We start from the raw sequence: 15,668 nt of genomic DNA on the forward strand, positions 1-15,668 counted from the left end.
ACCTGTTGGACGATAACCTGGTATTGTGATTTTCAACTTTGTACACCCCAGTCCATCACCAAATCATGTTGTTTAGACGATATTTTAAAGCTGTCTATTATTGCTCTCGCTCTCAGATTCAGCAAAATCATCACATTTCAATCCGGCACCTTTTTTGGCGTTCTCTCGGTTCCCTTTGAAAGTCTTTTACCGACAGCAGAAAGTTTTTGCACTCTGAAAAATCGGATTATACCCGCGCATTGCAAATATCTTTTTAAAAATCAAATGAAAATGCATGTGATGAAAGATATGGACAAGTATGATTAGATTAGATTACTTACAGTGTGGTAACTGGCCCTTCGGCTCAATTAGTCCACATCGACTAGCCGAAGCGGAACCCACCCCAGACCATTCCCCTTCACCTGAAACTACGGGCAATTTAGCATAGCCAATTCACCTAACCTGCACATTTTTGGACTGTGGGAGGAAACCGGAGCACCCGGAGGAAACCCACGGGGAGAATGTGCAAACTCCACAGTCAGTCATCAGGTTCAAGAGGCTGATTTGGAAGTACTAGCTTTCGGAGCGCTGCTCCTTCATTAGATGGTTGTTTGCAAGGTGTGAAAATAAGTATTAAAATTCTACCAGGGCTTTTACCAACGTTAAATAAACAAGATGAAAAATGACTCACTGACGTTTAATCTGCCCACTCCCAACAGACAGGGAAGAGGCTGTTTATGCAATCTTCCCCGCGCCGTACCTCATTAATTTGTAAAGGTCTTATATAATATAAACAAATTATGTTGTGAAGAATCATATGTAAACTAAATCAAAACAATCTTTAAAATAAAACGATTCAGCTCACTCCGGGAAATTGTGGGTGGCTCTTAAAAGAGCCTTTGGGTCGTGGATGTGTGTATGTTTCAGTGCAGTGCGGTCCTTCACTTGGAGCTGGTGTACTTGGTCACCGCCTTTGTACCCTCCGACACGGCGTGCTTGGCCAGCTCCCCGGGCAGCAGCAGCCGCACGGCGGTCTGGATCTCCCGGGAGCTGATGGTGCTGCGCTTGTTGTAATGGGCCAGGCGGGAAGCCTCCCCCGCGATGCGCTCGAAAATATCGTTGACGAACGAGTTCATGATGCTCATGGCCTTGGAGGAGATACCGGTGTCAGGGTGAACCTGCTTCATCACTTTGTAGATGTAGATGGAGTAACTTTCTTTCCTGGACCTTTTCCGTTTCTTACCGCCCTTCGCTGGCGCCTTCTTGATGATTTTCTTCGCGCCCTTCTTTGAGGCTTGCTGCCCTTTTTTCTCATCAGCCATAGCGCTGCTCACTGTCAGACACAGACTAAGGGAAAGCGGGCTCGGAGCTCCCTTTTTATAGACTGTTGACGTCATCGATGCTAATGAGGGATGGGGGAAAAGTCTGGTTCCTGATTGGGTAGTTTACATGGAATCATTCCCAAACACTCAGTCTCTGTGATTGGTTTGTGTGGGATCCAACGTGGATCTGTCAGAATCTGCAATGAAATGTGAAGTGGATGGTGATTCTGTTACTGTCAGACTGACTGAGGGAGATTTGTTTTGTGTCTGTGGTATTAACTCGGTTTCCTGCTCGTTGTTGTGATGATGTGGGAGCGGAAGGGTGTGTTTCTGGTCCTCTCTCTGGGCTGGAATTAACACTGAGTTTGCCATTTTTCTCAGTGGTTACACTGCTGCCTCACCGCGCCAGGGACCCTGCTTCGATTCCAGTTTCGGGCGACTGACTGTGGGGACTTTGCACATTTTCCCCTTGTCTGAGTGGGTTTCTTACGGGTGCTCAGTTTTTCTCTCACAATTCAAAGACATGCAGGGAGGTGAATTGGCTATGCTAACTTCCTGTTCTCGGATGTGTAGGTTAGGTGCATCAATTAGGGTCAATGCAGAATCATGGGGAAAGGGTCTGGATAATTTCCACAACTTTTATTCGATGGTAAGTTTATGATTGTAAGGTATTTTCTGGATTGGTCAGTCTCTGGTCTGAATTTGTACTTTGAATTTATTGTTCACATATTTATAACAAGACCAGTATGAGAGTTTTTTCATTCTATGTCCAATAATCTCTAGATATCTGTTTAAACGTGTACCTTTTCATGTCAACATTTGAGTTCCCTTTGGACTTTTGAAAACAAAGTATTTATTCAGTCATTTTGTCTGAGATGTGTTCTGTTTTCATCTTGTGGAAACAAATTAAACTGCAATATTTGTTTCAAGTTGGCACTTGGTCTGCTATTTAATTCCAAGGAGAAAGTGAGGACTGCAGATGCTGGAGATCAGAGCTGAAAATGTGTTGCAGGAATCCTGAAGAAGGGCTCATGCCCAAAACGTCAATTCTCCTGCTCCTTGGATGCTGCCTGACCTGCTGTCTTTTCCAGCAACACATTTTCAGCTGCTATTTAATTCCTCCAGTTTGGACAACAAGAATTGACACATGAATTACATACAGTCAGAGTCAGACAGCATGTTTAAGCCATGGTGAGATAACTGGATGAATAAGTAGTCTGGATTTTTATTTACTTCTTTCCCTACTTAAGTGGAATACATTGTGAACATGCAGTAGGTTCAGTATTTTCTAATAAACAAGTAGAATTTACTTTTTGACCAAGGTGATACTGTGCATTTAAAATCTATAGGAAGTTCACTTGTACACTGGGGCTGACACACTCTCACACTGTCCTGGATAACTTGTTTAATGAAATGCTAGTTCTCCCAACTGTGAGATCTTTGAGGTCATGTCTTTTCCATTTTTGCCTATGGACCGACTGACCTGACAGTATTTCTGTACGTTGCAAGTTATTCTGTACCCATTGTGTATTGGCACCATCTCATTCTTTGGTATGTCCAGAAATTATCAGTTTCCTTCAAGTCCTTCCTTACATGAATAAGGACAATAACTGGTGCAGTCAGCAACTGTTTGTTCTTCTGAGAGTGCAGAACTCATCTTGTTTCTTCCATACACTTGCACGGTTTGCGTACTTGGGAAGTACTCTCTACCTGTCAATCTATGCTATTCAATGGGACTGATAATACGGTTTATTGTCCTTCAAAACTCTGCTCAGATGAGACAGACTGAACAGATTAGAGCCATGTTGCCTCGTGAAAGACTTGGAAACTAAATTTAATATTGATTATTTGGGCTGTTGTGTACATGCACTGATTTTATGTATAAAAAGATTTTTGAAAGAAACCGTTGTTATGATACAGGAAGGATGCTCACACTCGATTGATCCTGCTTCAATCTTCCTGCATTGTGTTACTGAGCAGTTTAAATGCTTGCTATTAAGTGGACAGCCAGTTAGCAAAGGAGAGAGTTTTCAGTTCATGTTTCCTAAAGTGAATGGGAAAGACCTTATTTTCTTTGACTGTTTGCGCCTGTAGAATTCACAGGCAAATGAAATCCCAACACATGGTCAAATAACAGATCTGTGCTGTTCTTCAGAATCAAGGCAATTGACCATTGCAACTCTGATAGTGCAGTGTCTAACTGGGAGTAATGATATCAAGGTGTGGCCTTCAGAGAGTCACACAGTTATACAGCACGGAAACAGATCCTTTGGTCCAAGCTGTTAGTGCTGACCAGACATCCTAATCTGACTTTGTCCCATTTAAGTTTAAAAATCTGTCAACACCAGGTTGTAGTACAATAGGTTTATGTGGAAGCACCAGCTTTCAGAGCGATGAAGGAGCTAGTGCTTCCAAATAAACCTGCTGTACAAGAAACTGGTGTTGTATGATTCTTAACTTTGTCCACCTCAGTCCAACATCAGCACCTCCACATCATGGCTCGTCACATTTGCCAGCATTTGGCACATATCCCTCTAAACTGTTCCTATCCTTGTATATATCCAGGTGCCTATAAAAGGTTGTAATTGTACCCACCACCTCCACTTCCTCTTGTACCACATTCCATACAAGCACCACCCTCTGTGACAGTGTAACCCCACAGGCCCTTTTAAAATCTTTTTTCCACAATTCAAACCTGTGCCCTCTAATTTTACGCTCACCCATATTCAGAAAAAGACAGTGGCTATTCACCCTATCATGCCCCTCGTGATTTTTCTCAACCTGTACAAAGGTCACATCTCATTCTCCGACCAGGGAACAAAGCAACAGCCTGTTCAACCTCTCCCTCTAAATCAAAACCTCCAGTCCTGGCAATGGAACGTCCTGATGAGAGTAGTGCAGTTGACATAGTATACATGTACTTCTGTATGGCCTTTGTCGGAACATAACCCACGACCGGGGATGAAAGACTCGGCAGGCAGGATTCAGGCAAGTGGTTGGTATTTATTCAAGCAGAAACTAGTTAGTGCAGGGAGAGGGCCAAATGATCTTCCCCTAAGACTGGCCTCAGAAGAAAGGTCCATGACACACTCTGATTTTACAATAAAAAGCAGTACTTTTTGGTTCTGTACTCTGACCAATACACCTGTACAGCCACAACATGACCTCCCAACTCCTGTACTCAATACTCTGACCAATAAAGGAAAGCATACCAAATGCCTTCTTCACTATCCTATCTACCTGCGATTCCATTTTCAAGGAGCTATGACCTGCACTCCAAGGTCACTGTTCAGCAACACTCCCTAGGACCTTACCATTAAGTCTATAAGTCCTGCTAAGATTTGCTTTCCCAAAATTCAGCACCTCACGTTTACCTGAATTAAACTCCATCTGCCACTTCTCAGCCCATTGGCCCATCTGGTCCAGATCCTGTTGTAATCTGAGGTAACCGTCTTCGCTGTCCACTACACCTCCAATTTTGGTGTCATCTGCAAACTTACTAACTACACCTCTTATGCTCGCATCCAAATCGTTTATGTAAATGACAAAAAGTAGAGGACCCAGCACTAATATTGTGGCACTCCACTGGTCACAGACCTCCAATTTGAAAAACAACCCTCCACCACCACCCTCTGTCTTCTACCTTTGAGCCAGTTCTGTATCCAAATGGCTAGTTCTCCCTGTATTCCACGAGATCTAACCTTGCTAATCAGTCTCCCATGGGGAACCTTGTCGAAAGCCTTACTGAAGTCCATATAAATCACATCTACTGCTCTGCCCTCATCAATCCTCTTTGTTACTTGCTCAAAAAACTCAATCAAGTTTGAGAGACATAATTTCCCACCCACGAAGCTGTGTTGGCTATCCTGAATCAGTCCTTGCCTTTCCAAATGTACAGCCTGTCCCTCAGGATTCCCTCTAACAACTTGCCCACCACTGAGGTCAGACTCACTGGTCTATAGTTCCCTGGCTGGTCCTTACCACCCTTCTTCAACAGAGGCACCACGTTTGCCAACCTCCAGTCTTCCCGCACCTCACCTGTGACTATCGATGATACAAATATCTCAGCAAGAGGCCTAGGAATCACTTCGCTAGCTTCCCACAGAGTTCTCGGGTACACCTGATCAAGTCCTGGGGATTTATCCACCTTTATTGGTTTCATGACATCTAGCACTTCCTCCTCTGTAATCTGGACATTTTGCAAGATGTCACCATCTATTTCCCTACAGTCTATATCTTCCATATCCTTTTCCACAGTAAATACTGATGCAAAATACTTATTTAGTATCGCCCCCATTTTCTCCTGCTCCACACAAAGGCCGCCTTGCTGATCTTAATTTCCTCCTTGTCAAAGTGAGTGTAATTGTCAATCTGTACCTTTCAGACTCTGCTGTGTGAATACATAGATTGAGATAGTTAACAATCTGTAGCTGTCAGTTTCTACTCGCTGAATAGGTCTGTGTAATTGTTCAATCTATCCCTGCAAAGAGAATGTGTGAGCTGAGTTTTCATCTGTCACTATCAGTTTCAGTCTTGTGAATGTGAGTGTTCAAGTTATCAATCTTTCCCTGTCAGGCTCTGAAATGCCAATATTTCAGTGTATTTATTCAACTTTTCCTGTCAGTATTTGTGACTGTAGTTATCAACATGTAACTCTCAGATTCTGCTGAAAGAGGCTGTAGTTATCTACTTGATTTGATTGGACTTGTTATTGGCACATGCACGAGTTGCAATGAAAAGTATTGTTTCTGTGCGTTTTACAGGCAGATCGTATCGTACAAAGTGCATCAGGATAATAGAACAGAATCCGGAATACAGTGTTAATGCTGCAGAGAAGGTGCAGTGAGAGAGATTAACATTAAAACTTGAGTGGTCCATTCAAAAGTCTGATGACAGTAGGGAAACTGTTCTTGAATCTGTTGGATGGTGTATTCAAACTTCAGGTGTTTTCTCCCTGACAGAAGAGGGTGGAGGAGAGTATGGGTCAGGGTCAGATGAGTCTTTGATTATGTTGGTTGCTTTCCCGAGTCAGGGGGAGGTGGAAATGCAGTCATTGGATGGATGGTTGGTTTCTGTGATGGACAGAGCTGTGTTCAAACTCTCTGCAGTTTCTTGTGGTCTTGGGCAGCACAGTAGCCATACCACGCCACGATACACTCAGACAGGATGCTTTCTGTGGGACAATTTGGAAGAGTCTTTTTGGACATGCTGAACTTCCTTAGCCTGCTGAGGAAATCTGCTTGGTGAACGTGTTTAGGTAATTAGGCAAAAGTGAGGACTGCAGATGCTGGGAACCAGAGTTGAGATCAGAGTGGTGCTGGAAAAGCACAGCAAGTCAGGGAGCATCCGAGAAGCAGGAAAATCGATGTTTCAGGCAAAAGCCCATTCTGATGAAGGGCTTTTGCCAAAAACGTCAATTTTCCTGCTCCTCAGATGCTGCCTGACCTGCTGTGTTTCAGTAATTGTCAATCTAAGACTGCCAGTTTCTGATCTGTGAATGTGAGGATTTAGTTCTTCACAGTCCCTGTCAGTTTATGCTTTGTGATGGTTTAATTAGGTTCCTTCCCCATCAGGCTCTGTAACAAAAATGTGAGTGTATTTATCAATACTTGTCAAAGGGCTTTTGTCCAAAACACCAATTTCCCTGCTCCTTAGATGCTGCCTGACCAGCTGTGCTTTTCCAGCACCACTCGAATCTAGAAGTTCTTTTGTGAACATATGAATGTGGTTATCAATTTTTTATGATAGTTTCTGCTCTGAGAGTGTGAAAATGTAGTTCTTAATCTCTAAATAAAAACCAAAAAAACTGCAGATGCTGGAAGTCAGAATCAAAATTAAATTGCTGGAAAAGCTCAGCAGGTCTGACAGAGCCTGTGGAGAAAATTAGAGATAAAAATTTCCAATCAAGTAACCTTCCTGAGAACTGGTGGTAGCCAGGAAAATATTAGTTTCTGTGCAGAAGATAGGGTGTGTTGAAGGGTATGGAGTAAATGATATATGGAGATAGAATCCATAGAGAGGGAAGAACAGTTGGACAGACAAACGAGTGGATCACGGTCAGACGAGGAGGGTGAATAGCTGTTAATAGGGACTGTTAGTAATTGTTGGTGTATAATAGTATACTATGTGATAACACTGCCTGGTGTGTGGGAATTCAGGTCATAACATGGGAGAGCCCTGGTTCTAAAGTCGTTGAACCCAATATTGAGTCCAGAAGGCTGTCGAGTTCCCAAGCAGAAAGTGAGGTGCTGTTCTTCCAGCTTGCACTGAGCTTCGCTGGAGCAATACAGCAAGCCTGAGACAGAGATGTTGGCCAAGGTGGTGTGTTGAAGTGGTAGGCAATTGGAAGCTCAGGGTCTTTTTTTTTTTCTGGACAGGATGTAGGTGCTCTGCATTGTGGACACCCATTCTATACTCAGTTTCCCCAGAATACAGAAGACCACACAGCAGCTAGGAAAATGCAGACAGACAATCAGTTCTGAGGAAGGGTCACTAGACCTCAAATGTAACTCAGATTTCTTTTGTCATCAATCTCGACCAGTCAGTTTCTCCCGTAAATAAGTGAGTGTCATTATCAAACCGTACAAGTAATTTGAAACAGAGAGTGGTATCAATCTGTTCCTGGATTAGTGGTGCTGGAAGAGCAGAGCAGTTCAGGCAGCATCCGAGGAGCAGTAAAATCGACGTTTTAGGCAAAAGCCCTTCATCAATTACCTAATCAATCTGTTCCTGTCAGTCTCTGCTTTGTGAATGAGAATGCAGTTTTCAGTCATCCCCTGAAATGTCCTGTCATGTGCATGTGAGTGTGATTGTGATTGTTCAATCTGTCCCTGTTATATTCTGCTCTGTATCTCAGGGTGTAGCAATGAATCTGTATCTGTCAACGGCTAGTTTATAAATGTGCAAATGCATTTATCAAATTGTACCTGCCAGCATTTGTAAAGTGCATGTGGGGAGTGGTGTAGGGTGGGGTGTGTGTTTAAGTATCATGCTCTCCCTTTCAGTTTCTGCAGAGCGAATATGTGAGAACAGCTAACAATCTATGCCTGTCAGTTGCCGTTGTGTCCACATGAGAGTTCAAGAATTGATCTACCCTCGTCAGTTTCTGCGATGTGATTGAGTCAAGTGCTCAATCAATACCAGTCACTTTCAACTCTCATGCATCAAAGTTGCTTAATTCGCTGACAGCCAATAATATTCTAAGAGTCCAATGGTGACAACGGATCTATTCTCACTAATGTCCTTTAAGGAAGCTGCCATCCTCACCTGGTCTGGCCTACATGTGTCTCCAGATCCACAGCAATGTGGCTGACACATAACTACCCCCTGGGCTGTTAGGGATGGACAATAAATGCTGGCCTAGCTAGCGATGCCCTCATCCCATGAAGAATTTAGGAAACAGAATTTTCTGGGACTGTGATTGATTCTGTGATAGTTGATTTTAGGGTGTTGCGATTGGGCCTGAATCTCTTCTCCATTATGTCATTTATGACAGAGTCACAGAATTGGTTACAGCCATTCAGCCCATTGTGTCCACACTGGGACATTCTGTTCTTCACCTGTTCTCCATAAGAGTTTCAACTAACTGTTGGGATTCTGAACTTTATCCACTCACTGCCTGTATCTCTATCTAAATGCAAATGAGAGATTATTTCTGCAGTTACCGGTCTTTGATAACTATAGTGCCAGTTTTGTTTGTATGTGGATCTCATTCTCTTTCCATGTTCAGTTGTGTTTTTTTTTGGTCTGAGCGTAGGATAAACTCTATCAATATTCACTAAACTTTTGTGATTGAGGGATTAATATTGGTTCAATATTTATCTTTGCCATGAATCTGAATTTTATTGCATTCAGACTGTGTTTTTTTAAAAAGTATGTTGTGTTTGCAGGAGTCTTTATCAGTTGCTGCTGGACACTGCAAGATGTAACATCTGATACTAACTGAAGTAATTAATGGTTTGGTGAGTCAATTTATAACTGACCATATTTGGAAATACCTGGGCCTAAATTTCATTCTTTTTTCCCTTTCAGCAATAACTGGCTGTGTGTGAGTGAGTTTTCTGTTATGCTGCCAATCTGTATCACTTTAAAGGAGTGGCACAGGTCTATATCACACTGACACTTTTTGAATGTTGCCTTGTTTCCAGTTCTGCATGTGATACATTTTATGAGGTGGGTTTAACGCCTTATAGATCAGTGTTTCATATATTAAAATGTATGGAAATGCTTCTGCATTACTCAGTCCCTCAACCAGAATGTGTGTGTGGAGAAAGTGTGTGTTCATCAGCACCAGGCTCAGTGTGAGAATGGGTTTCATTCACTCTCTGATACTAGATATCAATGAGCTCCTTATACTTGGTTATTGTGTTTCACAGTGCTTCAGTGTCATTCAAATTGAAACATGTCCCTTTTAGGAACTGCAAGAGTACTTCATTGTTCAAACTTCTGCTACTTGACATGAAGGAGGTACTGCCACTGGAGTCAACTCCTGTCAGTGAAAGTGGCTGTGTTTGTATATCTGTTAATCTCTGGCACTGCACATTTGGTTTGATAGTGTCCACAGCCAATTTTCATTATCTTTAGTGTCGAGAGGATCCATGGACAGGTGAGCATGCATCACACTGCAGCAGAAAAGCATCTGTGCTTTTCTTCAGAATCAATGGTAGAAAGCAATGGACTTTTGTAACGCCTATAGTGCAGAGTCTAACCGGGAACAATGGGGATATCAAGGTCTGGTTTTCAGGATGCTATTAATTTTTGCATAGTGACATATTTTAACCAATGAATTAATAATCAGTATTAACCGAACCCACTTGCAACTAAGTGAACACTTCAACTGCATTGCAGCATACTGACCACAGTGTTCCTTGTACAGGAAAGAGAATTGGCCAATTCTATTTTGTTTACCCATTTGGACAGGATCTGGTGCAAGCCATGAGCAGACTCTTGTGTTGCTCTATGGTAGGGAAGGGGAAATGAAAAGGACTTTTATTTTCCACCATTCTGTGAAGAATATTTAAATAGTTCAATAATTTGAATTTGACAATTTAAATATCAACTCTTGTTGAAAAGAAAGTGAACAGCTTGGCAAACCGACCAATTTTGGCTTTTTCTTTCATTCTGCAATGCTTTAAATGGTAATGATCCAATTCCAATAACTCCTCCACAAAACTATATCCTGCTTCCTTGCTTTTTTTTTGTACTATAATGAAGGGAGTGTCAAGAGGAATACAGGATTCTTCATAGAAAGTCAAAACGAATTTTGAATTACATTTCGAATAATAAAAAAAAATGCTCTTGCTGGACAGAAAAAGAAAATAACTACAAGATGATGAAATGGAGAATCATGTTCCGATACACATGGGGATGTCAACTTCTCTGCTGCCCTGATATTTTTATGGAAAGGGAATGCTGGTTGAAACAGATTAGAATTGTTAGCTCAGTCAACTGTTATGTTGTTATGGACTGTCTTTGATTAGTCACATTTAATAATTTGAAGAGACTTATTCTGTGCTGTAAATTTCTTTGATTTGACATGAGAGTAGAAATCAGTTTGATGTAATGTTTTCTGCTAGTTGAGTTGCATATGGATTTTCATTACTGTTAGATGTTGGAATCTACAGTTCAGGATGGTGTACAAATTTGTAACTACTGTAAATCAACCAGTAGAGAATGGTATGTGTGCACATGCATGCAAGCACAGAGATGAAGGGCGGGTTGGAGATGGTGGTTGCCTGTATGTGTATTTACATGTAGTCAGCATTCTCTCTACATCAGGTTTTGACTCAGAGATTCATCTGGAATTTACAGTTTAATTGTTGTACCTTTTGCATAGGACTTGTTTTTAAACAAAAAAAATGTCCTTCTCAGTTATTGATAATGCCAAAATTTCTTTCTATATCTGCATTCAATATCTCGCTCAGAAATCCTTGCTGTAACAACGTAACAGCAAGATCTGTTTGTTCACCTTGATTGTAACTTTAAAATTGCTTTTACTACATGTGGAGTTCATGCAGTTCCTGAATGTATATGTCATACAGTCTATCCCTCTTCTGATATTGCAAATGATAATTGACTATGCATAATGGCACTTATTGAAACTGATCTGTTGTGCATTTAGTACAGGGAGAAATCAAAAAATATATATTTTATCAGTTGTGTTTGACTCTTGGCTTGAATGTATACTTCTGGAAAATGGAGCTCAATGTGTATCTGACTCAATCCACTCAGACAGAGGAAAGGACGTTCTCCAATCTGACAACAGTCACATACCTGTTAGTTGTTAGAAGCAGCTGGCCACACTTGTCTTTGTACTGAGGGAATGTGCATTATCTTGGTCCATCAATCAGTTCCCTGGAGGAAAACAAGAGAAATATCTCCTGTAAATCACCATCAGCTGAGGGGAAAGACAGCAACTGATCAATGCCACATTCAGGTAATGATCATGATAGTTCTTTGTTTTTAAACAGGGCAAGGTGAACAGATCAAGGCCTGGCTACGCTCTAGCACTGAGCTCCTCCCAGTGTTATTCTGTTTGCGAAATTCAAAAACAATTTACTATGGTACAAAAACTAACCAACATCTGCATAGTATCATAAGTAGAATGATTACCCAGTTCAATATTCAGTTCTCAATACACTAACTGTAGAAGGAAGAACAACGGGCACTACTGTCACATTTAGATAACTCCTGTATTTCCCAACAATTCAATGTCTATTCGCAACAAATAGCGGGAAACAGAAGCCAAACAATGAATTTCCATCAGTGTTTAGGGGATTGCAAACCACAAGAATGTCCCACAGCAGCTTCTTCCCGCTCTGTCTCCCTCAGCAGGCCCACACACAGCCCGAGAAAGGCCTCTCTCTTCCCCACAGCCCGCTCACTCCAAGTTCCGGGACCAGTTCCTGCTCCGCTCGGCCTCTTACAAACAGCCCCCGGTTCTCCCTGAACTCACCCCGAATCAGTCCCGGTCTCGGAGCCCCCTCTGTGTCCCAGACTCCCATCCCGATGTGCTGCTGGAAGGAGCCTGCTGTTCCCTCCCTTCCCTGGGCGCTGATCTCTCCATTGCGGTCTGTTTCATTGCGGGGGGAGGGGGGGTGCTCACGCGTGCGCTCATATGGTCAGGTACTGATAGCATTGCTGGATTAGTGGTGCTGGAAGAGCACAGCAGTTCAGGCGGCATCCAACGAGCAGCGAAATCGTCGTTTTGGGCAAAAGCCCTTCATCTGATAGCATTGCGGCGGGGGCAGAATTGCGCATGCGCTACATTTTCCCACTGATTCCCAGAGACAAATTGGTCATTTCCCCAATTTCCTGTTCTCCCAGTTTGACCAAAAGAACTGGGACTATGGGAGGAAGGGTAGAGAAGGTTTCAAAATGGGACATCATCCCTTTATGAAGCTCATTCCCGGGTCATGTTAATAATCCTTCCTCCAGTTCTCTCTCCATCTGATCAGGGAGCGAAGCAACTGGCGGCCACTCGGCGCATCTGTGCCCACCATTCAATAACATTAGGTCTGATCTTATGTTAAGTGTGGTAATTAATCCTGTTGACCCTCATCCACATATACTAACACCTGGTTGAAAGACAGACAGATAGAATAAGTGGAACTTTTTTACGAAGGCAGAATGTAACTGTTCGCAGAGTCTTGCATCATAGTGTCATTCCCTATTTCTGAGTCAGGAGGCCCGAAGAAATCAAACCTGGACCAGAGAGATGTGCAATAGGATCACTGGGACTCGTTTTAGTTTATAGTGAATGACAATTTTTAGTGTCAGGTATGCTGCAGAGAGAAACCTTGTGATATGTTGTATGCCACGATGAGAGACCCCAGCTACTGATTCACTCCTGGAACATGCATGTCGCTGGCTGAGCGACATTATTATCCTTCCCTTAGGGAAAGCAGTGGTGAGCCACCTTCTGAAACAGCTATTGTCCATGTGCTGCCCACAATGCCATGGACAGAGTTCCAGGGTCTTGATCCAGCGACAGTGAATGATATATTGCATTTCCATTATGGTGTGTGGCTTAGAGAGAAACTTACCCTCGATCAAGCTGATGTACCCCTACATCAGCTGCATTCAACTTTTGAGATAGAAGTTGCCCTGACTTTGGACACGATTCATTTTAGATTTCACAAAACTTCAGTATTACTTTTGTAAACTTTATGACAGTTTAGGGTTCTGTAAGATAGTATTTTATTCCAAGAACAGGCATTCTAATTGAGAAAAAAATAAATAGACAGACCTAAAGGCTGGGAACAGTTTAGATTTCAGCAAACGAGGAGATGAGCACAGTGAGGTAGAAAGAGAAAATGATGACAAGAGTAAGCTTGCAATTGTTGTGAAAAAGAAACAACTGTTAAAGTATTTATAAATGTGTAAAGAGGAAACAACCAGAAAAAAAAATTTGAAAAGAAAGGTAGAGATAAACTGGGAATTATAGGCCACTCAGTCTGCAGGGAAAAAAGATTGCAGAGTGTCTGGGGTAAAAAAAAAATCAGAATCAAACAGAGTCAGTATGGATTTTAAGGGTCTGTTTCTGTGTTTATAATGTTCTATGTTCTCTGCTGGAAAAACAGATGGAGGTCATTCAGAAGATTTTGGCAAATTCCCACCTGAGAATAACTAAAGAGCATGTTATTGAGATGGATTTTTTTAAAAAATGGTTGGCTGAAAGAAAACACAAAGTGGATCATTTTCCCAATGACAATCAGTGTCTAGGGGACATGGAAAATCTTAGTGCTGGAATCCAAAACTTCACTATATATTCACCATGATTTAGAGAAGGGAAATAAGTGTAATACCTCCAGATTGACAGATGACATAAAACTGCTTTGAGTGATTGTGATTGTGATGAGGTGTAGTCAATGGGCAAATGCAAGTCAGAGGCAATATAATGTGGATAAATGTAAGGTTTTTAAAAAGGACAGCAGAAGCTGGAAGTCAGAGTTGATAAGAAGTGAAGCTGGAAAGGCACAGCAGGTCAGGCAGCATTGGAGGAGCAGCAAAATTTATGTTTTATTTGAGACAAATTTCCTGAAGACCCGAAATGTCGATTCTCCTGTTCCTTGGATGCAGCCTGACCTGCTGCGCTTTTCCAGCAACACATTTTCAGTTTTATTTGAGATTTCTTAGATATGGACAAATGAATCTCTGACCAGCATGAAAAATGTAGGGGCATTCTTAAGAGGGAGATTAGGAAGGACGGGGAGGGGGGTTGGTGTTATGAGATGGCCTTGGCAGATACAGTTAAACTTAATTCAAAGGGATTCTACAAGTTCATTCAAAGCAAATTAGTGACTAGAAAGAGCGAGTAGGACACATTAAAGATCCAAGAGGTAGTTGTTGTTGTTGTGGGAGCCTTTTCCCCTGAAAAGGGAATGTAAACTCAGGAGGCAGGCAAGTGGACGTTTATTAAAGCAGGGAGAGGGCCAAAGGACCCTCCCCAGAGGCTAGCCTTGGAAGAGAGACCAATGACACACTCTGAATTTATAATAAAAAAACAGTATTTTATGCACTATCAACAATGACATGCACCATGATCACTAGGTTCCTCCCTCTTACTTTATAAACCCAATCTTATAAGACACATAATTAATGATGGGCATTTCTTTAGCAGGCCTAGGCTTCTCATGATCTCATAGTGTTTAACACACTATAATCTCTAGTCCTTGGGATCTTTCTATGCATCCTAGTCATTCACATTCCAAACTGAATTGCTAGATTCCTTCAGGCCTCTCGGGCTGGTTTTATATGGAGAGTTTGAAATCCATTATTTATCGTATCTCATGTGCTGTCTTTATCAAATTCAGTTTTTCCTCTTATATTTCCCATTGTCCTAATTATGTATATAAAAATGCCAAAGGCATTTAGTTTTAACTAGTTGCTGTAAGATTTGAAATGACACTTTCTGTTCTGGCTAGTTAAGTTTAGGGACAGCTACCCTTAGTACACTGTGATTAATGGCTGTGAAAAATCTATTTTGTCCAGGAGGAATGATGGTACTTCTGAAAACTTACTAACCTTCACACATAAGCATAAACATTTTGGTTACATAAATCTATATTTATGTTGTAGAATCTCTAACTAGAAATTATTGCTTAATATTACAATTGAATGAAGAAACTACTGTTTACCATGCAATAGCTAATTGTTGATCTGGTAGCTATTTAGGGAATTCTTTTGCATCTGGTATTTATTCCTCGGGTTGCATAGTCACTCTTTCATTAGTAAGCTGAGAATGTTCCCTTGTTTGGCTTATGGACATGTTCTGATCTAGGATGGTTGCGACTCAAGGCAACTGGTTTTGGTGTAGGTTTGTTCAAAGGTATCATTTTCTTTACTTTAAGGTTGGAACAGACTGTT

At 41.7% G+C, this 15,668-nt stretch overlaps 1 protein-coding gene across 1 annotated transcript; it reads right to left on the reverse strand.

Annotated features, from left to right (window-relative positions):
• Window positions 1-885: 885 nt before the first annotated feature.
• LOC140470894 (histone H2B type 1-O-like) lies at window positions 886-1,376 on the reverse strand. The gene has a single exon (XM_072566839.1). The coding sequence runs from the start codon at window positions 1,374-1,376 to the stop codon at window positions 921-923; it is 456 nt and encodes a 151-aa protein (XP_072422940.1). The 3' UTR covers window positions 886-920.
• Between the last annotated feature and the right edge of the window lie 14,292 nt (window positions 1,377-15,668).

This window comes from Chiloscyllium punctatum, chromosome 52 (assembly GCF_047496795.1).
Source record: "Chiloscyllium punctatum isolate Juve2018m chromosome 52, sChiPun1.3, whole genome shotgun sequence".
Lineage (NCBI taxonomy): Eukaryota > Metazoa > Chordata > Chondrichthyes > Orectolobiformes > Hemiscylliidae > Chiloscyllium > Chiloscyllium punctatum.

What these genes read in the sequence shown, in the direction of transcription:
- LOC140470894 (XM_072566839.1), bottom strand. Translation starts at nt 1,376, where the DNA reads ATGACGTCAACAGTCTATAAAAAGGGAGCTCCGAGCCCGCTTTCCCTT.